This window comes from Pseudonaja textilis, chromosome 2 (assembly GCF_049901715.1).
Source record: "Pseudonaja textilis isolate UNSWEBS1 chromosome 2, rPseTex1.2, whole genome shotgun sequence".
Lineage (NCBI taxonomy): Eukaryota > Metazoa > Chordata > Lepidosauria > Squamata > Elapidae > Pseudonaja > Pseudonaja textilis.
The window spans coordinates 126,429,473-126,456,478 of NC_141991.1; the positions used below are offsets into that span (position 1 = coordinate 126,429,473).

At 37.5% G+C, this 27,006-nt stretch overlaps 1 protein-coding gene across 1 annotated transcript in view; it reads left to right on the plus strand.

Annotated features, from left to right (window-relative positions):
• The window catches only part of LOC113443129 (sodium channel protein type 8 subunit alpha), a 49,506-nt gene extending 23,420 nt beyond the window's left edge, over window positions 1-26,086 (plus strand). Inside the window, exons 13-20 of the mRNA XM_087925166.1 lie at window positions 324-680; window positions 8,568-9,032; window positions 10,050-10,167; window positions 11,614-11,768; window positions 12,831-13,004; window positions 18,832-18,954; window positions 23,338-23,622; window positions 25,967-26,086. Of these exons, the coding sequence (XP_087781292.1) occupies window positions 324-680; window positions 8,568-9,032; window positions 10,050-10,167; window positions 11,614-11,768; window positions 12,831-13,004; window positions 18,832-18,954; window positions 23,338-23,622; window positions 25,967-26,029 (1,740 nt within the window). The 3' untranslated portion in view covers window positions 26,030-26,086. The remainder of the gene's footprint in view (window positions 1-323; window positions 681-8,567; window positions 9,033-10,049; window positions 10,168-11,613; window positions 11,769-12,830; window positions 13,005-18,831; window positions 18,955-23,337; window positions 23,623-25,966) is intronic.
• Window positions 26,087-27,006: the final 920 nt, after the last annotated feature.

A 27,006-nucleotide genomic window follows, 5' to 3' on the forward strand; every position in this document is an offset into this window, starting at 1 on the left:
TCCCACTCCTTAAGGCCAAATGGATCTCAAGATTGGATTAAAGAATACTCCCAAACTGCAATTATGTTTTCATGTTTGGCATGATGTACAATGATAATGATTGACTGAAAGGCTTAGTGATGAGCCTTTCCAGCTGAAAATTCATAGTTATCATTCTTTATCTCTAGAGATGTCCTGTCCAGTGTTTAATTAATGACGATGATTTAGCCTCTCTTGAAAATGATTCCTCTGTTTCTAAAAGTATTGTTTTTTTTTCTCCATGTATGTCCTTCCCCACCCACCCACTTTAATTAAGTATGTATGTTTTCTCCTTCATCTTGTAGCTGAGAGTCTTCAAACTGGCAAAATCCTGGCCAACTCTGAACATGCTGATAAAAATCATTGGTAATTCAGTGGGTGCCTTGGGGAACCTGACCTTGGTGCTGGCCATCATTGTTTTCATATTTGCTGTAGTGGGGATGCAGCTTTTTGGCAAGAACTACAAGGAATGTGTCTGCAAAATCAACCCTGACTGTGATCTTCCACGATGGCATATGCATGACTTCTTCCACTCTTTTCTTATCGTCTTCCGTGTACTATGTGGAGAATGGATTGAAACTATGTGGGACTGTATGGAAGTGGCAGGACAGGCAATGTGCCTTATTGTCTTCATGATGGTGATGGTCATTGGAAATCTGGTGGTCAGTAAATATCTATGGTTCTTTTTAAGTGGGAAGTAAATGACTATCTTGTAATAATCCAATTTGTCATTCAGATAGAAAACTAGGGGTTCTGTATAAAGGAAATGAGCTATTCATGTAGGTATTTGTTTCTCATGAGTAGCATCATTCTGGGATATTGTGATAAATTTAAATTACAGCTCCCATATTAAACCACCTTTTAAAAAAGTTTCTAAAGAAGGCATCAGAAGAGAAGACCTGTCATGATACTGGAGTCCTCACTGCCCACGAATGCTAAATCCAATACTGAATCTGAACTAGCAAGATGTTTTGGGTAATAATAGTGCAATGGTGTATATATATATATATATATATATATATATATATATATATATATATATATATATATATATATATATATATTTGTTTTCTGAGGTTCTCGGAATATTGGATTTTTGGTGCGGATTCATCCCAGGCACCGCTGTCAGTTATACGAGCTGCGCTGCTCTCAGAGGGAAACAACTCAGTGTCTCGCTCTGATTGGGTCTGTTGGCAGCGGGTTGTTGCTGCACTCGAGCTTAGGGTGAGCTGGTGTATTGTCATGTTGCTTCCGGACACAGGGCGCTGCTGTGGCCGGGGTGGTGCGTGCAGCTCGTCATGCACGCCTTCGAGGAGATCTGTTGGAGTGGGGCATTGGTGGTCATGGTGGCTTCCTTTGCGAGCGAGCTGAGTTGGCAGGGGTCATCTCGATCTCTGCATCTCCTGTCCTGTTGCTGATACAGTGTAGCTTTTTCATTATCCTGTGTGAGGTGTTGGAGAAGCGCTTTCTTTGATTGTCACGCGCATTCTTCTCTTGCCTTCTGGTGGTGCAGTGAGGATATCGTCTCTTTAGATGGTTTTTCAGAGAATGCTGTTGATGTTGATGATCTGTTAGCTGTAGTGTGGAGATTTGCTTCGTTCTGTTTTTCTGTTGTCATTAGTGGAAGGGCGAGAGATGCTTGGTGTCTCACACCACCACCCAGCACAGACAATTCCGAGCAAGACACTCATTCCAGAACAAAATGCTTACATGAACAACACCAAAAACCGAACTACACACTCTCATACTTATGCCAATGGATTCCAAAGAAAGAAGATTACCCACCTAATCCAAAAAGAAACCCCAACCAAAATCCAAGACAGAGAACAAGAAAACGGCAAAGCCCTCCTCCCATATATATAAAAGGCACTACAGACAAAATCAGCAAGATCCTCCAAAAACACAACATCAAAACAGCATTCTGCACAAACAGAAAAATATCCACCATCCTAAGAAACCCCAAAGACAAAATCGAATTAGAAAACCAAGGAGTATACGAAATCCCCTGCACTGCCTGCCCTACCACATACATTGGACAAACTAACAGAAGAATAAATGCACGCATTGAAGAACATAAGAACTCAATCAAAAAGAAGAAACGACCTCTTCCCCTGGTCCAACACCTCAAAGCCACAGGACATGAAATTGACTTTAAAAATACCAGAACTATCGCCAAAACCGAACACTTCAACAGCAGAATAATCAGAGAAGCCATAGAGATAGAAAAACGCCCACACAGCATGAACAAACGAGATGACACCTCCCGCCTTCCAGCCATTTGGAAACCCGCCCTCATGAACAGACAGTACCTAACATGAAGAAGGACACCAGACCCACACCCATGAGAGCCACACAAGATGCCACCACCACACTCCCATGTAGAAAACAGACTCTCACCCACTCAGAAGATGAGACACGACCATGGACCAGAAGCTGCACTACAGCTGCATCACTACCCACTTCAAACCCCTCCGAGCCATACATGAAGCAAACCGACACCCACTATGAAGATGCAACAGGACCACGAACTAGAAGCCAAACAGCAAGATCACAACTCACCAGCTCAAATCCCCAGCAACTAAGACTAACCGGAGCACAGCCAAGCCCCACCTGAACAGAACACGCCTCCAACCAATCAGAACACGGCTAACCCCCAACCAATCAGAACACAACCAAACCCCTACCAATGAGAACACACCCCACCCAATCAGAACACAGCCAAGCCCCCACCCAATCAAGTCCCACCCCACTGGCAGTTAAAAGGAGGAAGCAGCTGCAATCTCACATTACTCTGAAAAGCACAGAGCCGGAGACAGAAGCCTGAAGATGATGAATGAGACTTCATCGAAACGTTGCCTAGATACTTCGAATCTTACGCGGGAGAAAACCCGAACAACCAAAGATCCACATATATATATATATATATATATATATATATATATATATATATATATATATATATATATATATAAAATATTACTTAATGAAATGGTACAAAATTGCAGGACATTAGAGTATGAAAAAAACTTGTATTATTTATGTCAGACAGAATGTTTCTTCCATAACACTGGTCCCATAGTATGATTCATATTTTTAAAATATGAATGTTGGAAAGAGTTCCATATTTTCAAACTACATACAAATTTTTTAATGTCCATGTCTTTTTAACAAATGAACATTTTACTATTCTACGTGTTCTATTCTTCCCTTCCAAGCTGTACAAATTTATTCCTGTATTAAATGTTTTAATTAAGCCAGCTCATTTACAAACAATGTGCAAGCTTTCACATTCTCCAGAACTATTTATCAGGAAAGATGACAAAAAGTATTGGGGGCTTGAGATCTAACTTTCACATAAAAACTCATTTTACCTGGCTAATTTTCAATTACCGGTACTTGTTTTTTCTTTTCCCTTGAATTCGTATTTGCCTTTTTAATCTTTTTTTTTACAAAAGCGTCTTTAAGAAGAGCAATACCTAAAATGACAGAAATGGGTGCTATCTAGAATAAAGTAATAAGTTTAGATTGACTGGCTCATTATGTTCTATTCAAGTAGGTGTTGACTTTTAGCAACCACATAAATAAATTTTCTCCAGGACAATCTATCCCCAATCTGGTTCTTCACATGTTCTTATGGTGCATCCATTGCCACTGTAATCAAGTCCATTTACCTTGCTGCTGGTTGCTCTCTTTTTCTTTTTCTTTCCATCTTTCTCAGTATTTTAGATTTCACAAGGCAGGTAGGTCTTTGTATAATATATCCAAAATGTAATTCAAGTCTGGTCATTTGTGCCTCAGAGAGAATTCTGGATTTCTTTGTTCTATGATTCATTTGTTTAGTTTATTGGCTATCCATGCTGTTATCAGGAGTCTTTTCCAACAGTGAAGTTCCATAAAGTTAAAATTATTTCTACACGGCTTCCAATTTCAAATTTCTATAGGATGTTACAGTAAAAGACATTGTCTGCACAATTCTGATTTTTGTGGCTAAAGACATATCAGAGCATCTAAGTATCTTTTTTTTCAAAGCCTTCATTGTTATTCCACTCATGTGGCATACTTCTTGACTAATGATTCCTTTAATGTGGGGGAAACGAACTTAAACAGCAGAAGCTATTTGCTATCTTAGTATCTTCACTATCAATTATAAGGTAGATTGCTGTATCTCTTGACATTCTCTTCTATTTAATCTTAATCTTATTTTTGCACACTCTATTAAGGCTCCTTTCTTGGGCATAGGGTATCTAGACTGACTTCTTCCGGTTTGTTGGCCAATATGTCATTCTCCAGATTTGCTAGTATAGTATGGTTAAAATCTTTATGTTGCTTGCCATGTTTTTGCAGATACCATACCAGTTTCTGCAACCTTATGACCTAGTATGATTGAAGTACTGCCCTAACTTTATCTGGCATTAGGGTTTTTTGTAAGGAGGGAATATTTTGTAAGATACCTTGGAAGTTGAATATTTGTCCACAGATCCTGTTGTGTACTATCACAAAGTTGGGACCTCCTTCTAAAATTGGATATCATTTGGAAGACTTTCCTTATTTTTCTATGTCTGTTAAATTCTTCCTTTGATATCTTGTTTTTTTTAAACTGGCTTCTGTTCTTGACAATTTTCATTGTTTGTTCTGAAATCCAGTTTCCTTTCTTCTGTTTCTTCACTTTTGGCAACCTGTGTTCACAGTTATCCTTAACAACCCGTTGGACTTCATTCCACAGTCCTCCTTATTCTATATCAATGAGGTTCAAGATAATTAATTGCTGATATTCTTCTTGAGAATTGTGAATAGATGTTCAAGATTATTTTGTGGATACTGGTTGACTTTCTTCTCCCACTTTAGCTTGATGTATAATTTACACATGAATAACTTATTCCAAAATCAGATCCTGGCCATGTTTTTGCTATTACAACTGAGCTTTTCAACCTCCTTGTACCAATAATATAAATTTGTGTGTATGTGATATCTGGTGATGACCAAGCTTATTTTGGTTGTTTGAATGATGTCATTCTCCTGCTTCATTTCTGTTTCCTAATCTTCCAATCCAATTACATTTTCTTTTTTAATATTTCCAACTTTGGTACTTCAGTCTCTTGTTCGCCTGATCTGTTGATTTCAGATTGAATTTGATAATAAAACTCATTAAACATCTGATGCATCAGTGTTTGGAGCATCAACTTGGATAATCATCATATTAATGGATTGTCTACGAAGTCTAAGTGATATTATTCAGCTATTGACTATATTGTAGCCAAGTGCATACCCTTTCTGTGTATGAAATCAATGCTGTTTCTTCTAAGTTTTTTGTGTACTGAACAATAAATTATATTATTTTTTGACTGAAAGGATCCAATTCCAATCCACTTCAATTGACCGATGCCCACATTTCAGTATGTAGTCTGTTGATTTTATCATTCATTGTGTTGAGCTTTACCATGTTCAAGCTTACATTCCTGGGTCCCTTATAAACATAGTTAGTCTCTGAAAGATCCTCAGCTTTTTCCTCAGTAGCATTTTGAGTGCCATCTGAACTGAAGGGCTCATGCCCCAGCATTATATTGTCAATAATTTTGTATTGTCTACCCATATGTTTTCTTAGTAAAAATAGACAAGTGGTTTTTAATTGTCTTCATTCATACAGTATGGATTTATCTCTTTACTATTCTCACAAAACTGCCTCACATTCTCCTATATCACTGCTATCCGGTAAAGAGTTCTGTTTGCTTTAGCTGGCTGCTGTGATGATATTCAGCCATAGGTTAACCCTGCTGGGATTATACTTTTGGAATACACACCCAATGTTTCTTACTCAACCCTCTTAGAGACACCACCCCATGCCACCCCTGTGATGAGGCAGGTCTCTTCACTTGACATATGATTATGTACTTATTTCAAAATGGGGAATCAAATAGCCTGCTTAATTCCCTATTAAATATGTTAGATTTAAGAATGGTTCCATTGCTAATTTTCCAGTGTTATTAGGAGAAACAAGGTAGATCACCCACCCCTTCAAATGCTGAATAGAATACATTTAGGGATCCTTAGCACTCAATATCTGTGATAATCACCCTCTCTTCAATCATGATCCCAAAATTTTCTTTCTTTCTGCATTGCTTCTTGGAATGCTTTTTACTAACATCATTATCTTGAATGAATTGAAAATAGAAACAAGGAATATGCATGAATTACAGCTGTGCCATGCTTCAGATTCCAAGGAAAGATTTTGCTATTCTAGGAAAAGAATCAGTTGTTTCAAGGAGTTGCAGATAGAAGCATCTTTTTGCCTTTGAATTCAAAATGTTTCACAACCTACTATATCTGCATGCAAAAGTGTGGTGGTGGGGAAAGCAAATTCATTAAAAATTTGGTTACATTCATCCTGTTAACCAAAAACTGAAGTCTTTCAAGGGTGGCAGAAAAAGAACAGAGAAAATACACTGCTCAAAAAAATAAAGGGAACACTTAAGCAACACAATGTAACTCCAAGTCAATCACACTTCTGTGAAATCAAATTGTCCACTTAGGTAGCAACACTGATTGACAATCAATTTCACATGCTGTTGTGCAAATGGAATAGACAACAGGTGGAAAGCATAGGGAGTTAGCAAGACATCCCCAATAAAGGAGTGGTTCTGCAGGTGGTGACCACAGACCACTTCTCAGTTCCTATGCTTTCTGGCTGATGGTTTGGTTACTTTTGAATGCTGGCAGTGATTTTACTCTAGTGGTAGCATGAGACGGAGTCTACAACCCACACAAGTGGCTCAGGTAGTGCAGTTCATCCAGGATGGCACATCAATGCGAGCTATGGCAAGAAGGTTTGCTGTGTCTGTCAGCATAGTGTCCAGAGCATGGAGGCACTACCAGGAGACAGGCCAGTACATCAGGAGGCGTGGAGAAGACCATAGGAGGGCAACAACCCAGCATCAGGACCGCTTCCTACATCTTTGTGCAAGGAGGGGCAGGAGGAGCACTGCCAGAGCCCTGCAAAATGACCTCCAACGGGCCACAAATGTGCATGTGGCTGCTCAAACGGTCAGAAACGGACTCCATGAGGGTGGTATGAGAGCCCAACATCCACAGGTGGGGGTTGTGCTTACAGCCCAACACCGTGCAGGATATTTGGCATTTGCCAGAGAACACCAAGATTGGCAAATTCACCACTGGCGCCCTGTGAGCTTCACAGATGAAAGCAGGTTCACACTGAGCACATGTGACAGATGTGACAGGGTCTGGAGATGCTGTGCAGAATGTTCTGCTGCCTGCAACATCCTCCAGCATGACTGGTTTGGCAGTGGGTCAGTAATGGTGTGGGGTGGCATTTCTTTAGGGGGCTGCACAGCCCTCCATGTGCTCACCAGAGATAGCCTGACTGCCATTAGGTACCGAGATGAGATCCTCAGACCCCTTGTGAGGCCATATGCTGGTGCGGTTGGCCCTGGGTTCCTCCTAATGCACAACAACGCTAGACCACACGTGGCTGGAATGTGTCAGCAGTTCCTGCAAGACAAAGGAATTGATGCTATAGACTGGCCCACCTGTTCCCCAGACCTGAATCCAATTGAGCACATCTGGGACATCATGTCTCGCTCCATCCACCAATGCCACGTTGCACCACAGACTGTCCAGGAGTTGGGGGATGCTTTAGTCCAGGTGTGGGAGGAGATCTCTCAGGAGACCATCCACCACCTCATCAGGAGCATGCCCAGGTGTTGTAGGGAGGTCATACAGGCACGTGGAGGCCACACACACTACTAAGCCTCATTTTGACTTGTTTTAAGGACATTACATCAAAGTTGGATCAGCCTGTAGTGTTTTTTATTACTTTAATTTTGAGTGTAACTCCAAATCCAGACCTCCATGGGTTGCTAAATTTGATTTCCATTGATAATTTTTGTGTGATTTTGTTGTCAGCACATTCAACTATGTAATGAACGAAGTATTTAATAAGAATATTTCTTTCATTCAGTTCTAGGATGTCTTATTTTTGTGTTCTCTTTATTTTTTTGAGCAGTGTATATATTTCAAAATGTTGGGGTTTATGATGCAATTGCGCTCTCTAATCAATAAGATTTTATGCTGCACCCAGGCAGCTTCTATTAACTTCACAGGGTTTTTTTTTTAACTACTGCTTTCTTATAAGAATGAATGAATATATAATTGAATATGTGAATGAATGAAATACACACAGAGAGATATACTATGCATATAACGTGTGTGTGTGAATATGTAATTAAAAAATATTGTATTATAGGAGTTTTTACACACACACATGCACACATACCATATATGTGTGTGGCACAGAATTACAAAAAGAAAAAGGGAGAGAAGAATCAATAAGCCAATTCATTCTTACTCAGAGCATTGCTGTTGTTTTACTGTTATTATTGGAGGGGCCTACTGGCAATTTGGTCCCAAGCAAAGCTGTCTCACTTCTCCTGCTACTGCCAAGTGAAAACAGTGTTTCTGTGGGATAAATTGCAGCAATTGTCCAAAGAGAGCTTGTTAAGAAGCATTGCCCTGATCTGCCTTTTCTGCTCATTCAGGTGCTGAATCTGTTCTTAGCCTTGTTGCTGAGCTCTTTTAGTGCAGACAACCTTGCAGCCAGTGATGATGATGGTGAGATGAACAACTTGCAGATCTCTGTCATCCGGATCAAGAAGGGCATTGCTTGGACAAAGATTAAAGTACATGATTTTGTGCAGACGCACTTCAAGCAGAGGGAGGCAGATGAAATTAAGCCACTGGATGAGCTATATGATAAGAAGATGAACTGCATTGCTAACCACACAGGGGCAGATATCAATCGGGAGATTGATTATCAGAAGAATGGAAATGGCACCACCAGTGGCATTGGCAGCAGTGTGGAGAAGTACATCATTGATGAAGACCACATGTCATTCATCAACAACCCTCACCTCACTGTCCGTGTTCCCATTGCTGTGGGTGAGTCTGACTTTGAGAACCTCAACACAGAAGATTTCAGCAGTGATACTGATGGCAGCAAAGAGGTATGACCCGATGCTCGCTCAAACCATGTTGTCATGCCATCACCTGGGATCGCCATTTGTATTCCAGGGTGACGAATAAGAACTTGTGGCTAGAGAACCAAGCTTCACAATGAAGCGGATTGCAATTTTGATCAGAGCACTAGATTGTTGTGAAGAATAACGGGGGTTGATGGGTATCAAACTTGCAGTATAACATTGCCATCACGTGATTTATCATGACATTTTTTTTTCCTTTGCCGAGCTGGGGTGAGCATGGCCTGTGTGTGACACATCTGGCCCGTGGGCCGCCAGTTTGACACCCTTGGCATAGAGCCTTGCAATCAGCAGATGCCCATAAATTTGATGCTGTTAGCCATACTTGGAAAAATGCATCTTAAAATAATGAAATGTTTTGTACAGTATTAATATGTCACTCATAGGAATTAAAGGAAAGACCAGCTGGAGCAAATAAAAGATACATTTGGGAAATGCAGAAGCTGGTAGATAATTAAATTCCTATTTGCATCTTTTCCTGGCTATGCTGCTCAGGTCAGAATCAACTTCCGCAATCTGAAAACCAGGTGTTTTGAGGAAGTAGGACAAGAAAACATAATACTATAAATACTGAGTGGCACACTGTTTCAGAAAAATGAAAGTCTGTTTTATTAATTTGTCTAATACAGGTTGACCTAGGGCTTATTTTATCATCACTATCTTGGCTCTTCCTCTCAATTTTCTCAAGGCTAATCATTCTTGTTCCCTCAGATCAGTTTTTTTACTAACCGGTTCTGTGGGAGTGGCTTGGTGGGCATGGCAGGGGAAGGATACTGTAAAATCTCCAGTCAGAGGTGGGATTTGCCGGTTCTCCAAACTACTCAAAATTTCCGCTACGGGTTCTCTAGAACTGGACAGAACCTGCTGAATACCACCTCTGCCTCAGATTCTTCTTTTAAGATTTCATTTTGAGTCCCCAGAATATCCTTGTTTTGTTTCTATGAAGAATCTCATGTGATGTTCTTGCTATCATTCTTATTCCAGAAACTGGATGATACAAGCTCATCAGAAGGGAGCACCATAGATATAAAGCCAGAGGCAGAAGAGGTACCTGTGGAAGCACCAGAAGAGTATTTGGATCCTGATGCATGCTTCACTGAAGGTGATATTAAATATGGAGTATACGTAAAAATCCTCAGGACAAGGGGAAGAATTCATCATTTTTAGTTTTTTACAAAGTCTACAACATAATATCATAATACAAGTTGGGGGTATTGAGGGACATTTACATGGCAGCTCATACAATAACTCTCTTCTGCATGTATTCTTGGGTGCAGTTTCTGCTCTAATTTTCTTGAGACAGAATAGGAAGTTCAAGACAAACTTACCAAAACCAACAACTGAAAAAGGGAAGGTGGTTGGGTTGTGCAAATATACAAAAAAACCCACAACTATTCTAACTATAGGATAATAGCTATGGGCAAGGAATTTTTTCGTCACTATGGCCTCTATATGTTGAAGATAGGGCTAAGTGGCAAGTTTTTCACATGTGTTGGGCAGGTACACCCTCTATGGTAGACTTGGTGAAGAATGGCTTCCCAAAATGCTTGACTGAAAGATTTACTTGTTCAAGGCTGAGTATTGTATTATGACAATTCTGGTGAGTAAAGGTCAGAGGCTGGGGTCATGTAGCATGCTTAAAGAACCTCAAACACTGGAGTTAGTAGTAATTGTTGGAACAGAGGAACTGCACAAAATGACTGCACTGTGAGTCCTTCTGGAATAAAGATCATATACATTTGACAGTGTGTTTCTCACAATCTGCTTCAGCTCTGAATGAACAGGGCAAGGGTTTTGCATAGATGCATCATTCATATGGGTGATGCACAGAGATCACAACAAAGAATCAAGTTTATATTTCTGCTCTTAGCCTTTCAGTTTGGTTATGTATTCCTTCTACCTTCATTTTTTCACTGTCTGGAGGCCTGATTAATCCCATTTGGAGGGAAGAGTGAATGTAATAAATCCAACCGTTATGCTTGCCTGGGCCACATTGAATAAGAGGAATTTTCTTGAGCTGCATATAAAATATATACTTTTATAATATAAAACCACATAACAATGTTAAAAGTTTATGATCTTGTGAGGCCACATTGCTAGCTATTCAGGGCCATATGTGGTCCATGGGCCGCAGATTGGAGATGCTTGTAATTAATCAAATGGAACCTGCAATTATATTAATATAAATTTTCACCAAACTCTAAAGTATCGTTATGAAGAAGGTGCAAGGATGCTGTTTAACCACATGATCTGAAACTCATGATGCCTCTTACATTTATAGCAGTATTTTACTATATTATTTTATTGAATCATTAACTTGTTTCCTTTTGATGGCATGTTATTAGAGGTTTGAGATTCAACTATAAGACTTACACAACTCTAGAGATGTGTACATCTGTAAAATCCTTCATAACTCAGTGTTAACTTTAATTGACAGCATTTTGGAATGAATGAATATAAGGAAAATACCTTACAGCTGGAAAACATCTGGCTCTTGGGATTGTGTTCTGTAACAAAATTAATAACAAAATTAATTTTACCTTTGCAGGCTGTGTGCAAAAGTTCAAGTGCTGCCAAGTCAGCATAGAAGAAGGACTGGGAAAGTCTTGGTGGAACTTAAGAAAGACATGTTTTCTCATTGTGGAACATAACTGGTTTGAAACCTTCATTATCTTCATGATCTTGCTCAGCAGTGGAGCTTTGGTGAGCAACATTTTATTTTGCTAGTCAAACTGAACAGTGTGTGAAATTCATGAATCAGCTGCAAATGGCTTCTCTTTTTTGGGAAAAAAAATTAGATAGCAGCAAGCAGAGGTGTCCTAATTGCATGATAGGAAATTATTCCTCCCTGGCACATTTACAGTGAAAAATCATCCCTTACTAAAGCTACTGCAGAAGAATTTTGTACTCATATATTTTACTGCTTTTTAGGATATTCCAGATATTCCTGCAGAACCTTACACTGAGGTTGAGGAGTCCTTTAGGGAAGGCTTGACTTGTTCTCCCCTTACAGCAGTATTTCATGTTCATGACGAGGCTTGAGGTGCTTAATTTGGTCTCAGGTGCATTTTGTAATAAATACTAAAAGGCAATTTGTGCTTAGCCAGAGAAGCATGAGAATTACACACTCTAAACTCATATCTGAAAACAATACAGTATTCTTTTCTCTGCTAGTATTGGTCCCTCCTTATGTCTGGGCAGTATGGAAACAAAAGAGAAGATCTGCTCATACAAATCAGACCAATATGGTAATGTTTGATTTTACGAAGGAAAAAGGGGTAGTAATTAGGCTCCAAAGATGTGAACTTAGCTCCTTTGCCTCTTTAGGCAGGCTTTGAGTTAATATAGGCAGTCCTTAATATATGACCGGATTTCTGGTCATAAGCCTTTATGGTCATAAGTCAAGGCAGAGGTCCCCAACCCCTGGGCCATGGCCCACTACTGGACTGTGACCTATTCACAACCAGGCTGTGGGCTGGCCCCCACACATGTATGCGGGTACATCTTGATTGCACAAGCAGCGGGCCTGCATTCACGCACATCTGGACTTGCAGTGTGTGACAGCCTGCCACTTGCACGAGTCAAGCCTGTAAGTCAAGGACAACCTGTAGTTAAATGCTGAGAGATCATAAATAAATATATATGTGTAAACTGAATTCAGCTACAACAGCATCCTTCAGAAGTACCTAGATCAAAACAAAGCACCTTTGTAGCTCACTAATACGAAGATTAGGATGTAATAATTATTGTTCTTTTGTTCCTTAGGCCTTTGAGGATATTTATATAGAACAGAGAAAGACAATACGCACCGTCTTGGAGTATGCTGACAAAGTCTTCACCTACATCTTTATCCTTGAAATGTTGTTGAAGTGGTGTGCCTATGGATTTGTGAAATTCTTCACGAATGCCTGGTGTTGGTTGGATTTCCTCATTGTAGCAGTAGGTATCTTTTTGATTTTTGCTATTTTCCTGAAGATCTGAGATTATACCTCTATAAATAAGACCTAGCATTGTTACTCTTGTTTCTTTCTAAATCTTCTCTAAGGCAAAACATTATGTTGTTTCCATTCTTGCTCGTCACGACTCAAAATGTTCATTGTTGTGGAGGTTTTCGATATTTCACTTTCAGGTCCACTTTTTCACTGAGATTCAAGTGGGGAATGAACTTGAGAAAATGCCACACAGAAACTTGAGTAAAGACACACAGAAACAAACAGAAGTGCAAACAAACTTACTTCTATTGCTCTATTAAGGTGCATGAATTCTCCTTCCATCAAAAATCTCAAATAAAGAAAAGAATCAGTGAGTTGTACAATGGGCTGAAAGAGTGAGATAGGGCCATCTTATCCGTAAAATAAAATACCCCCAAAAAAATGAATTGGGAAAATTGAAAGGCTCACATTCAAAATTAATCTCGATCTAACTTGGTCAAGAGCAAAAGACAGGTTTGCACTCCTGCACAAATATAATGTTTGCTTCTCCTTAAGATACAAGATCTTTGGTGAAAAATGCAGTCTCTTTCATTCACTAGAGAAGGTTTAAGTGATTGCCTGCTCAGTTCTTCTTCCCCCATGCTTCTTTTAGCATCTCTTAAACAACGTGGCCTTTCCTTCAAAATCTTCACCAGTAACAAGTTATGGGAGTGGGGGGATGACAAATTATGAATAGTTACAAATATTAGATAGATAATATTCCCAAAGCCACTTTACAAAGCTATTGTCTTTTTTTGTCACAGTTTATCCTTCAAATGACTGAGATCCGAAAGGCAAATTGAAAACATACTTCCCCCATGCATGTATCTTACACTTTATATACCTAATTTTTACATTCTAATTTAATATACTTTGAGTCTCAAGTACTTGTTTTCTTAAAGCAATGGGAATTTCCACTGACCGTCTGTATTAACATGCTATTTTTGTGGAATAGAAGACCTGAAAGTGATGTAATATTTTTGATAGTGCCCTTATTTTCTGGACCTTACTGGTATATAGCGTTATTGTTATTGTTGTTGTTTAAATGAAATTTACAAAAGAAGGCATTAAATTTTTTTAAATTGTGAACAGAAGCAAAATGAAGTTGACCTGGATCTTTTAAGACAAAAGTCCATCCTACTCTTAGATAAAAAGGCATTAGAGGTCTGCATGATTTGATGCCACATTATTAATGGGAAATACTGTGATCACTAATATTTCTGAGATTTGGGGACGATTTTCTTTTCTTGTTCTCTTCAGATTTCTACAGACATTGATATCTTTGTGCATTTGTTTCCCCACACACAACTTCAGTATAGTTTGTTACTACTGTGCTGTCCTGTACTTTTTGTTTCATTCTTTAGAAAAAATGTGATTATTGTTAGTCCAATGTCAAAATATCAAGTCTATATTTGAATTAATCATTTGAAAACTAACATATTACCCTGTGTAAATAATTAATATGTTTCAAGGTTCAAAGAAATATATCCTAGATCTTTTTTTTTTCAATTAATGTTCAGTGTCTGTTTGTGTTGAGAAAGAATCATCTCCTTAACATAACTTCGTCCCCCTGGTGTATTTTTTTCCCTCCAAGGGGACCTTTAAGCTCCAAAATTTAAATGTTTATACAATTATCCTTTTTGTTCATATATTACTTTTGTACAAATGCAAACTATAAATGCAGTGCAAGATCATGCTAATTCCTATCCATCAGTATTGTTCTAAAATTGGATCGTCAGCACTTTTGCTAGAGCGTAAGGCTCATTGAACACAGTGGGGCTTACTGTTGAGTAAACCATACATGGATTTGCTCTTTTGGACAAGATGTTGATGTTATGTTTATGCCTAATTTTGAATGAATAGTATTTTTGAAGAGTGATCTAACTACATTCATCTCAATACCTGTTCTTCATTAACAGTTATACACCCATAACTGCTAATCTTCAGAGGTATTTCTGTATAACTTCAGAATCATCTGGAGAGGAGGCAAAAAAGTCAAAATATGGTCATGATCACATGATTGAAAGCTCACCCTCTTGCACATGTGTTAATATCTCTCACAGGCAAACAAAGCACTGGGGCTTTGATCATATAAACACGGCCATGACCCTGAGGAAAAAATGCCATTACCTCACTTATTCATGTTCCTGCAACTCGCAAGACATCCACATCATTTTGTTTCAGTGTATTGAAGATGTGTGAAAAAAGTCCAATCACTAATGAATTTCAGAGAGCAACTGAGACAGAATATCTTCTTCTAAAACAGCATTGCCCAGTTAGCTTCCTTGAAGAACTAAGAGAAGCAGAAGCTTCTTCCTGTTGAGATCTATAATTGCTGAGATAGGAAACATTCTCATTTATAGGACCCTACAGAAGAGACTATCCTAGAAAATAACATTTTTTTCATCAATTTCTCCTTGCTTAAGAGAGCAGTTCTGCTCCATACCCCTACCATTCATGCAAGATTGGCTAAAAGACAAATTTTCCAAATCTGAAGTCCGTTCCATCTGACATATTCCTGTGGAAGTGATTAGGCACATCTATTGTTCTTTCATTGAAATCAATGAAATTTAAAAGTATAATCATATTCATGTCTACGAAGAAGTAAGTTACATTGTGTTCACTGACTCTTACTTTGGGAGTAATTATATCATATTAAAATAATATTTCTGTACTTACAATTGTCTATTAAGATATTTTATCTTTCAGTGCTTTTGCATGGATGGGCAAAAAATATTGTTGAAGTACAATTGGACATTTTCTGATATTTCAAAAATGAATTACTTTTTAAAAATTAGATATTTTACAATTTTTATCCCAACACTAATACATTTTCAAATATATTTCTTGTTTCATTTTTGTAAAATGATGTCTTTATCAGTTTGCCTACTTTTTAGTTATTGACTTATTCCCACTTTTCAGTTATTAGGTTCTCAAATTTTCTTTTATCCACCCTCCCTTTAGTTCAGGTGTTCTGGTGCTCCTTGACCAACTTAGAGTCCATCTATTGTTTCTTTAACCAATACAGGATAACCTGTTGGGCCCAGGAAACATTGGCATTTTGAAAACATGCAATGGAAATACTGACAAAATAGTTGTGATAGGATCTTTACTAATTAAAGAATGGCTTCATGTTGCACATGGCAATTGGAAATCCACTTGAACAAGATTAGGGTGAACAATAGTGAAGTGATTGGAAGACACACCCATGTTGCTTACTTTATAATTGTTTATTTTTTCAAATTTATGTCATGTCACTATCCTATACAGACTCTCTGGGGCTCACAGAATAAAAGAAAAATAGCAGTAACATTGAAAACATCATAACATAAAACCAGAAGTCAAAATATACAAACCTAAACTCTGAAGAACATTTGGTGTCAGTTCCCAAATGCATTCTGGAACTGAAACACTTCTGGAACGGGACCAAATATACCTTGTGGAAGCCATTCCAGAAGAACAGCCCTATAATAGACAGTCTCTGGAGCTGATCTCCCCAAAATGGGAGACAATCAGTTATCTATAGAGATTCTCAATCATCTCAGTTGCCTTTTGAAGAGCACCTTTGAGACAATCAGTTGCTTCTCCCAGCCAGAGCAAATATATATTATTATACCTTCAGAACTTCAGCACATTATACTCTAATCTGGTTGTCAGCCCTGAAAAAACAATGTCCTTAACTTTAATTCTTTGGCAGTTGCTTAAAAGTATTGTCCTCTCCTTTGGAACATTCCAGGCAGTACTACTGTATTCCATTTAATTAACACAAATGTTAACTAAAATTAATATTTTTAAAACAGTCTCCAATAAAACATGCCTTACTTATGAAAGGTTAAGTTTCAAAATGGCAGACAAGATGTTTTAAGGAGACATAAGTGAAAATATTGCTGTTAAAGATAGTACAGTATGAAATTCCTGTGTAGCCTCATATGTACATATGTGCAATACATCCCATAACATGTATCAAAAGAGAGAGTAAGAGACAGAGACAAAGAGAAAGTAAGAGTTCTAGTTTATCCATATTTCCTCTTTATGTTACTGTAAAAGCTGAAGTGTCTCTCTCAAGGACTTTGGATAGGCAGATGTTATTTTTATTATTTTCCCAAATCCACTGCAGGTTGAATGACTCTACACTGAATATTTAACTTTAACCTTAGACTATCTACTGTTGACCTCACCCCATTCCTAAGAGGTCTTTAAGAGGCATGCATAAACACACACATGCCTACTGTCCCTGTCCTGATGTTCCCTTTTATTCGTATCCATTTCATGTATTAATAATTCATGTTTATACTTATATCTGTTAACTAATAAATGCTTGCAAATTAAAATAAAATAAAAAATAAACATTATGGACCTGTAATTCTATTGCTACAGTGCAGGTCAGTAGATAGAATATATAGTCTATAGTCAGAAGCAGATATATGTTGAGGCTGGTCATATAATTTGTGTTTATTCCAGAGCTTCCAGTGCAAAATGGAAGCCAATTGTGGAAACAGCAGCCATACTGAAAATGGTAATTTGTGAACTGGCTCCCAGAATGCATTCTCAGGCATTAGAACAGGAACGAGTATCTTAGCTGAACTCCAATTTCAAATGTTGTGATGCCCCAATTCCCATCAGTCCTATCATGCAAGAAGCTAACATACTGCATTCCAACATGATGCACACTTTGCAATAAAGAATATCTGTTAGGATTCTCAGCATCCAGGTTATAGTTGTCTCAAAAGTGCTGTTTTTTTCCCAAGTCCCATTGCTTTTTTAAAAACATTCCAGTTGCCTCTTGAAAAAGCACCTTTATGCAATAAAGAGTACAGCATCTTCCACCTGGGTCCAACTACCTATTATTCTGGCCAGGGATAATAGGCTTGTACCTGAGCACATATAGATGGTACCAGAATTTGGAAGCCTGAGATGAAGAATTCACTGTACCTTATTAAACTCCTAATGTGAGCAAAGAATCTTAGTCCTCACCAGTAATACAATGCAGTCTTGTTATAATTTAGAATAAGAGAAAACAATAGCCTTCTCCACTAGATGGCCTTCAGACTCTTTGGATTGCAACAGCTATTCCATGCCACCTATTCCCTACACCAGGAAGCAGAAAACTGATAATGAAACCTTCAAAAAGGCTTTACTCTGACACAAAGGTTGTAAACTCTTAAGAGACAAACTGCTTTTTTCAGAGGAGAAACAAAGAAAGCTAGATATTTGTTTTTTTCTTAATTTTGTGATGTGATGTTGGTGGGTCATCCCCACTTCCCCATCCCCCACCCGAATGAGAGAATTAAAGAGGTTTGTGCAGTGTGTGTATTTATCTGTATTCTTTTTCATAGGTCCTTTAAAAATTTGTCTGGCTTAATTTAATGGGAGCTGCTGAGATCCTGCAGACTGTTAAGAGGGCGAGGGTAAGGTTCTTGTCATCCGTTTGGGCTCCTAATCTCCAACAGACCCTATTTCCGTTTCTCTGTGTGTGTGTGTGTGTGAGCGCGTGCGCGCGCGCGCACCTCTCTTTCTCTCTCTCACTTATTTTTCCCCTTTTGTTTTATATTTATGCCTCTCTCAACTGTATTATTTCCTTCCAGGTCCTTTCAGTGAAGTGCTGTAGGCAGCTGATGGCCATTGCCTTCTTCGGTGTCACTGTAAATGGGGGATGGCTCGGGCCTGCAGTCCAATTTGCGGGATGAATATACTGCCAGTGCTAGGGGATTTATGCTAACGGTCTGGAACCTCTTCTTTTTTCTTTTTTCTTTTTTCTTTTTTCTTTTTCCTTTCTTTTCCTGTTTTCTGTGTAGGTCTCTTTAGTCAGCCTTATAGCTAATGCCCTGGGCTACTCGGAACTAGGTGCCATTAAATCCCTTAGGACACTCAGAGCCTTGAGGCCTTTAAGAGCGTTGTCCCGATTTGAGGGGATGAGGGTAAGATGCCATTAGCAAGCTGATCCTTCTGCATGCCTGTGGATTATGGGTTTTTTTTTTTAAAGCATGCTAGAACCGATCAAACTGGTAGAAAGACGTAACAAACAGAATCATGATGCAGCTGCTGATGTGATCACTTCCCTCTGTTTATGATTCACCATCACCCTGCTGCACAGTTCTCCCTTTTTTATTTGATGATTGCCATAATAATAACAATAACATACTAATTTTAAAAAAGGGAGATATATTAAGCTGCCTCATTGTTGGCACTTGGCTGCTCTTTTTTGGCCTGGCTTTTAATACCTGTAACATTCAAGGGGGCATTTCTGGCTGTAAATCTGGAACAGGGAGAATCACCAGGTGCAAAGAATCAGAATTTGAACCACCTCAAGTTTTTCTTCTCCCCTCCCCCAAAGTTATGATGGATCAAAAAAAGAGATCAAAACACAATGGTTGGTTTACAAGTTGCTCCTGCCTTGTTTGGGGGTATATTCAGGATTGCAGAAAAGGACTGGATATGGGGAAGGGGAATCCAGTGCTCCCCCCACCTCCCGCCCCCAAGTAAAAGATTTCTGGTTTAATTCCTCTCATTTGCACCTCGTTGTTCTCAGTCCAGTCCATTCGTGACTGGCAGCCTTGACTGATAGCTCAGCTTTTCTTCCTCCTTCCCGTTTCCTGTTGACGTGCTTTATGCCCCCCACTCCACTCTCCACCTGTCACTGTGATGTTTCAAACAAATCACAAGCAATGCATAGAACCTGAACTTGCTAGAAATTATTGCAATATACCATTTTATACATATTGAACTTATCCATGTTTTAAAGCAGATTGCCAATTGAATTTTTTGTAATGCACAGCATATAAAAAAGACACGTTTGAAAGCTGTGAACCTATACTTGAAAGAGGAATGAGCCCCTTCTGAACGCATAGGATTGGGTGGTATGTGTGGTGCATTCTCATACAACCTCTTAATTGGAACAATATTGACAGAATGAAAAACAGGAGAGGTTGTAGAGAAGAGATTTAACCTACATTCAAAAATCTGAAAATATCCGTGTTCAAAACACTAAAGAAAAAAAAGTCAAGGATTATTAGCTCAACCTGTACAGAGATTTTGTTTACCTGAAAGTTTCCATTAAAATACAATGTTATCCTGAAATTGCATATTATACCTGCTCCAAAAGGACATTGAAGTGGGTGCATTACTTAATTATGTTTACTAAATTACATTGCTAAAGTTTCATCCGTTTGGTTTTACCTGGAAATTAGATGTTATTTCTTATATTAATATCTTCCTGTTATATAACTGTAAAAAAAATCCTTATTTAACTTTCTCCATGTACTAAAGATAAATTTTCAGGAACTGGGGGAGTTATTGACAAAGAGAAACAATATGCATCATTTTGAGACCTGGATATATAATTATCTAATAAATCATGGCCAATCCTAAGAAAATGGTGGGTGTAGAACAACCATTCTTTTTAATAGGATTTCAAAATGATCATGTTCAGTTATCATTTCAGGTCTGGATTTGTTCGTCTAGGCATCAAGCAGAACTAAAATTACAGGACAGTCTTGTTCATTTTTTTTTTAATTGAAATCAGCCCCACTGGTTTTTGTGGGCTTACTCTACAGTAGTAAATGTGTTCAGGATGGCAGTATAGTGTTAGACCTTGACCAAATTCAATGGAATGTACTTCAGATATGAATGTGGATTGATATTTGTTCTGACTTGAACAAATTGTACTTTTTTAGAAAAAAATCTCAACAGTTGCTTTTATTGTAATTACTTTCAAGAGAAACTAGTGTTTCTAATGAAAGTATTGTAACATAAATTATCACACATTTTAGCTAACTTGGCTTGAAAAATTGTTCCCCAGCATCTTTCTAACAGAGAATGGTTCTTTTCTGGTAGGAATTTTAAAGCTAGTTAGAAATTATTTAAATCCATATATGATTTGGACCTTGCCTTCTTTTTGCCATTAGTATAAACTGACTTCATGAGAATGAAAAAAACAAAAGAAAATATTGTTTTCTAAACAGCATTAAATATAGTTCTTTGCTTTCCTCTATGGCCTAACAACTTAATATTTTTAAAAATATCTTCAACTCTTTATATTTGGGGGGCAAGGGAATTAAAATATTGTTATGAAATATGCATGCCCTACTTTACTATTTCTAATATACAATTGTCACACAAAAGCCATGTTCCCTTTCTCATAATAGTTTGCAATGGTTTTGATAATTTGTTTAAACTATGGGCATAATGATTACATTGTAAGTGAATGAGTAGAAAAGTAAGAGATATATTTCATCCTGTTACACAAGACAAATAGGGAGTAAATCAAAATGCAACCTTGTGTCAAGTCACAATAATATGACCAATACATTTACTTGTTTTTTTATTTCCCTCATTATTCCATTTCAGTAGTAAAGAATGACTTTTTGAGTTTCCAATTGGTACCTGAAATATGGGCTGATAACATTGAGTTTAATAGTTTCTTTTATTTTTGATAGGCCTCTATTCAGAAGAAAATGGGCTGTTGATTGCAATAATTTTTCTGCTTCATGCAATGCCTAATGTTTACAGAGGATTATGCATTTAAGCACAGATTATGCTATGTCAGCGTTGTGAAATTTAACATTTATCAGCAGAAAATAGATAAGGGTTTTTGACTGGAGGAAAGTTCATGTGATATTTGTCTCCAGCCCAGGGGATAGAGCTGACAGAAGAAGACAGGGAAATTACAATGCCATGAGAGCTAATTCCTACTGCTGACATGCATTTTGACCTTGCACTAGAAACCCTTTCCTGATGTCCAATTAATAGGAAAGGCTCTATGAAGAAACTTCCATATTCAACAGAGAAACAACATTTTTCTCTAACATCCAGATTAGGGCATTCATTTAATTACTATGGGAGAGATTCATTACCTAGTAGTAGGGAGGGAGATGTGCCTAGTTCTCCCATTTTTTTTCAGGAGTTTGTTGTAAAAAATGTCTAATGTGGCATTTCTTTTAAAAGAAATATCATTGCCTAAAAATTGGTGTCATGTTAGAAATTACCACTGAAGGCAACAAAGGATGCCAAGTACTAGATCTCTGCAAATCATTCTAAAGAGTGATCATTGTTGGCAAAATAATAGAAATGCATTCTCACTCAATTGGAGAATGTGAGGAATAGCTTTCAAAATACTGTGTGAATCTTTAAAAAATTGCTTGATGATTAACATCTTCAAAATAAGTGCATCATACTTGTTTCTGTGTGTTTCAGAGGATGTGTTTGGGAGGATGTACACAGCCCTACTATATAGCCCTTTCTTTTTAAGAATGAATGCTGCAGTGTGTATATTAATAGCTTCCTGCCCTGTAAAGTAAATAAGTTCAGAATGATAACTTTAATTTTCTCATTCTGAAACAAAAGAGATGTTTATTGATTGTCCTATATATGTTAGACCAACAACTATAGATGACACATGTCTTCATTTCTGTTTAAATATTAAGGTAAGAAAACATTAAAACAAAGTCTAAGTCTATAATCACGTAAGGTTGAAGTTATCAATTTTGAAAGAAGATAGAAAAAGTTATAAGCTGGAATACATTTCCTAAGTCCAAATATTATAGAAGGAAGGAAGGAAGGAAGGAAGGAAGGAAGGAAGGAAGGAAGGAAGGAAGGAAGGAAGGAAGGAAGGAAGGAAACTGTAAAATACAGTTTCATTTGCTGTGAAGCAGAGAAGGGAATATGGCTTTTTTTCTTTTTTTTTTTGAGCTTGCAAATATGCATGCTCAGCTCTTGGGACACTTCTGGCCTTGCTTACTAAAGAACATATAGTCCTGATTAATTTTATACTAAGCTACCATTAAGTCTTAGAACAAGTTTGGCACCCTTTCCTACTCCCATTTGAAACATGTGGCTAAAGTTCCTCATTTATTCTTCATGGGAGTAGGAGTAACAGGGCCCACAAATTTATGAATCTAGTTTTAAAATGGGGAAAGATTGTTGGCTAAGTTAATTTACATGTGTCTGATTCAAAACATATGATTCTGACTTGGATATTAGACTCACCTGGACTCCTAACATTATCAAGGCTCCTTTTCACAATCTTAATTTTTCTTTTTTTTAATCAACCACCTATTGAATGGGAAAGGAAATAAAACAAATTGCTAATATTTGTCTGGATACATTATTTAATTAAACTTTTTTGAAAAACAAAATGCTTAGAGACACATTATTCTTTTTGAATTAAGATAAGTATTATGGGACTAGCCTTGTTTCTGTTCCCCTTACTAAAACTAGACAAATGGATGTTTTGTTTGTAAAATCTAAGTCATCATATTTTCTGTACTGAAACACTCTCTTCCTTCCTTTCCCTTCCGATACAGGTGGTTGTGAATGCCTTGGTGGGTGCTATACCATCCATTATGAATGTGCTGTTGGTCTGCCTTATTTTCTGGCTGATTTTCAGCATTATGGGGGTTAATCTTTTTGCTGGGAAGTATCATTACTGCTTTAATCAGACGGCTGAGTATCGATTTGAAATAGAAGAGGTGAACAACAAGACAGAGTGTGAGAAGCTGATGGAGCCCAATAACACAGAGATTCGGTGGAAGAATGTGAAGATTAATTTTGACAATGTCGGTGCGGGGTACCTGGCCCTTCTACAAATTGTAAGTTCTATTTTTGTTGCTTGATGGCTATTTTATAATTGCCAAAATGTTGAAATCTTAAAATGTTTTCCTTTTGTAAATATCTTTTCACATATTCAGCCAAACATTTTTGTTTTTTTATTGTACTTTGCAGCAATTATAAGGAGCTAATCAAGAATTTCCATTTTTGAAACAATTAACATGGGAAAGAATCTAGTTATTTTCACTTGCATCCCCTTTATTAGTGAGGATTTAAGAGCAGTTTATTATTTAAGCACTGAAGGTGGAAATAGCAAGGATGTGTTCCTATAAGGAGAGATCTGAGCTAAGAAACTAGTAATTTTAGCTTTGAGGGAGGAATGATATATAGCTTCCTGAAGAATTAATTCCATGTTGCTATTAGAAAATATGAGGGGACAAGGTGTTCCTAGTTTGAATATGTTCTAAACCTGTTATGGCAAACCCATGGCACACGTGCTGGAAGTGGCACACAGAGCCACTTCTGCCGGCACGCAAGAGGTAGCCTAGAAGAGCCCCACTGCGCATGTGCACATGCCACACGCCAGCTGATTGTCGGGTATCTGGCACGCATGCATGGGGGGGCAGGGGATTGGAGACACGTGCATGCGCAGATGCACGGCACACGGGGGGGATTGTGTGCACATGCACAGTGACACATGATACAAGGGTGGAATCACATGTACATGTGCAGGGGGCGTGGGGGACCTGAGCGCATTGCCTTCTGGGTGCTAGCACGCGAGCGCGCACGCAATTTTCGGCACAGGAGCTCAAAAAGATTAGCCACCTAAGCAATGCAGTCTCTTTTCACTTTTGTTCTTGGATTTTACCAACTGAAATTTAACCGTGATCATCTTGAAGATAGGTTGTGATCCAAGTGATCTTATTTTGTGCATGCAGTCCATCTGTTCTTCCCAGAGCAATCTTCTGCACTGCCTATGAGTCATTCACAACCTGGGTAACAGTCTAGAATTAGTCTTTGCATATTCACGAGAAGCAGAGGTGGGGGTAGGAGAATAAGCCACTTGCAAAGGAATCATAGAGCAACTTCACTGAGGATTTATTTTTATATTTATTTATTTTGTGATTCAAAAGGGTATGGTATATCTATCATTTTATAGGTCCAGGTGTTGCTGCAAAAGTATGTGAAGATTTCAGGATCTGTGATGCTATAATAAAGGCTGATTGTATCCTAAAAAAAATCCATTAATCAGAAAGTTTAAAAACTGGATGAAGATACTTTTCATTATTTTAATTACAAAAGTGATATTATTTTTAATGTTGTTTTATTTATTTGATTTCTGAAGCTGCCTATTTCAACAAATGACTCTGGGCAGCCTAGTTCATTATATGTAAAAACAAATTAAAAACAATAAATAAAATTATATTTTATTACATTTGATGTTATAATGTATTATTTTGTGAAATTGTTTAACTAAACAGGGATATTAGGATTAAATTATCTTGCAATTTGATCCACATCATAATAACAACATGCAAATGTTTTGTTAATAATTTACAGACTATCCTAGTGCACATTCCATATACAAGCCAGAGAACAAATGGATGTACAATTTATCAAAATAAATGCAGTTATAGTATGCCCCTTGTGTATTTAGGATGGATGAAAAATTCCACAAAAGTGGAAGCAGTTAAGAACACGTGAATCAGCACAACCCTCCCTTTAACCAAATCAGTAAACCCAATGTAAAGGTTTTAAACTATTTCCAAAATCAAAATAAATGTTTTCAAAGTGGCTGAGGGAGAGATTATTTATTGGTTTCTTTACTTCTGCAAAACTTCAGGTTTTCTCAAGCCAGCTGATACCTCCTGTTATGGAGGGATTGTATCATTTTGACTCCATAAGGACCAATATTTGCAGACGTTGGCATGATAGCAGTGTATATATAATATTATGGATTCTATTACGTATGCAAACTGTTTGAACTTTGCTTTAAAAGCCTTTCAAGCAGCTTACAAAGGTTGGAAACTATAATACTTCATGTCCTGGGATTATAATCTAAAAGACATGACAAGAAGGAGAAAAGTTGGGGTGGGGGAATGAAACTTAGGCATCTGATATTAAATCACAAAGTGGAAAGTTAGATAAACACCTCTTGGGTATTTAGAACAAGATAAAAAAATGAGATTTTTTTAAAAATCAGATTAGGTTAGATTAGATTAACAAAGGAGTATTCCTAGGCCTAATTAAAAGTGAATACAGCATTTCTGATCTTGTTTGTAAGTAAGCGAAAAAATAAACATTGGCTATTCATGTTGCTCTGTGCTACTGTTACCCTGCTTCGTTTTTTTTATCCTCTTTAAAAGAAGTGTGCTTTTTCCACAGGCTACCTTCAAAGGCTGGATGGATATAATGTATGCAGCAGTAGATTCTAGAAAGGTAATATAGTTATGAACTTAGAACTACTTTTATAACAAAAAATAGACCCACTCCAATTGTGATCAGTCCTTGATCTTTGCACAAACAAGACAGTTTGCTTTGCTTGGCAACAATACAAAAGTGATTTGCCTATTGCTCTGGAGTGTTTTCAGCTTTTTGGTCAAATCCATAGCTCTGATTTCCTTGATAATTTTTCATCCATGTTCTAACCAAATTTGATTCAGCTTCTGAGCCCAAACAAGGCAAGTTGGTTGCTACTACTTGCTGGGAAGCAAGAGTGTCTTTATTATTTTATATAAGAAAAGAATGCTAATCATTTCAAGGGAAAGTAAAAGAAAAAAGGTCCAATTGTCAGATGCTAGCTGCACCTTCTGTGTATGGGACCTGATCTCTTTTGTGCACAGAATATTCAGCAATGGCTCCAGAATTAATTTCATCAGAGTGAAATTAAAGAGGATTTATGTACCTAATGGATCCCTAGGAGCCTTTGAATCAAAGGGCAACTTTTCTAATCATTAGGTTTTGCATAATGCATAACTTACAATGATTTCCCAGAAGAGGACATCATTTAATCATTAAATTCTTTATTAAATGTGTGAATTTAACCAGAAACAAAGTATTTAAACTATCCTATTTACTAGATGCATGTGAGTTTGAGATAAAATAGGAAAAATGTAAAAATAATTTGAATGCAGTGAGAATACATATTGACATAACACAAGATATAGTCAAGATTAAATGTCAAATGAATCTAAATGCAGTACAAAAGTGAACAGTACAAAATAATTATGTGAGAGGTACATGGATTATATAGAGAGATTGAATACAGATCAAATGGAAGAAAAGGTATTAAAGGTGAAGAGAAGGGGAATGAGTAAATTGTAGGTGGGTAGAGTTAATGAAGTTTTCAAAAGTAATGTTTAAAGAACCAAAAAGTTGGTGTATAAAGTGGTGTGTGGATCAAAAGGGTGGTTTGCAATAATAGA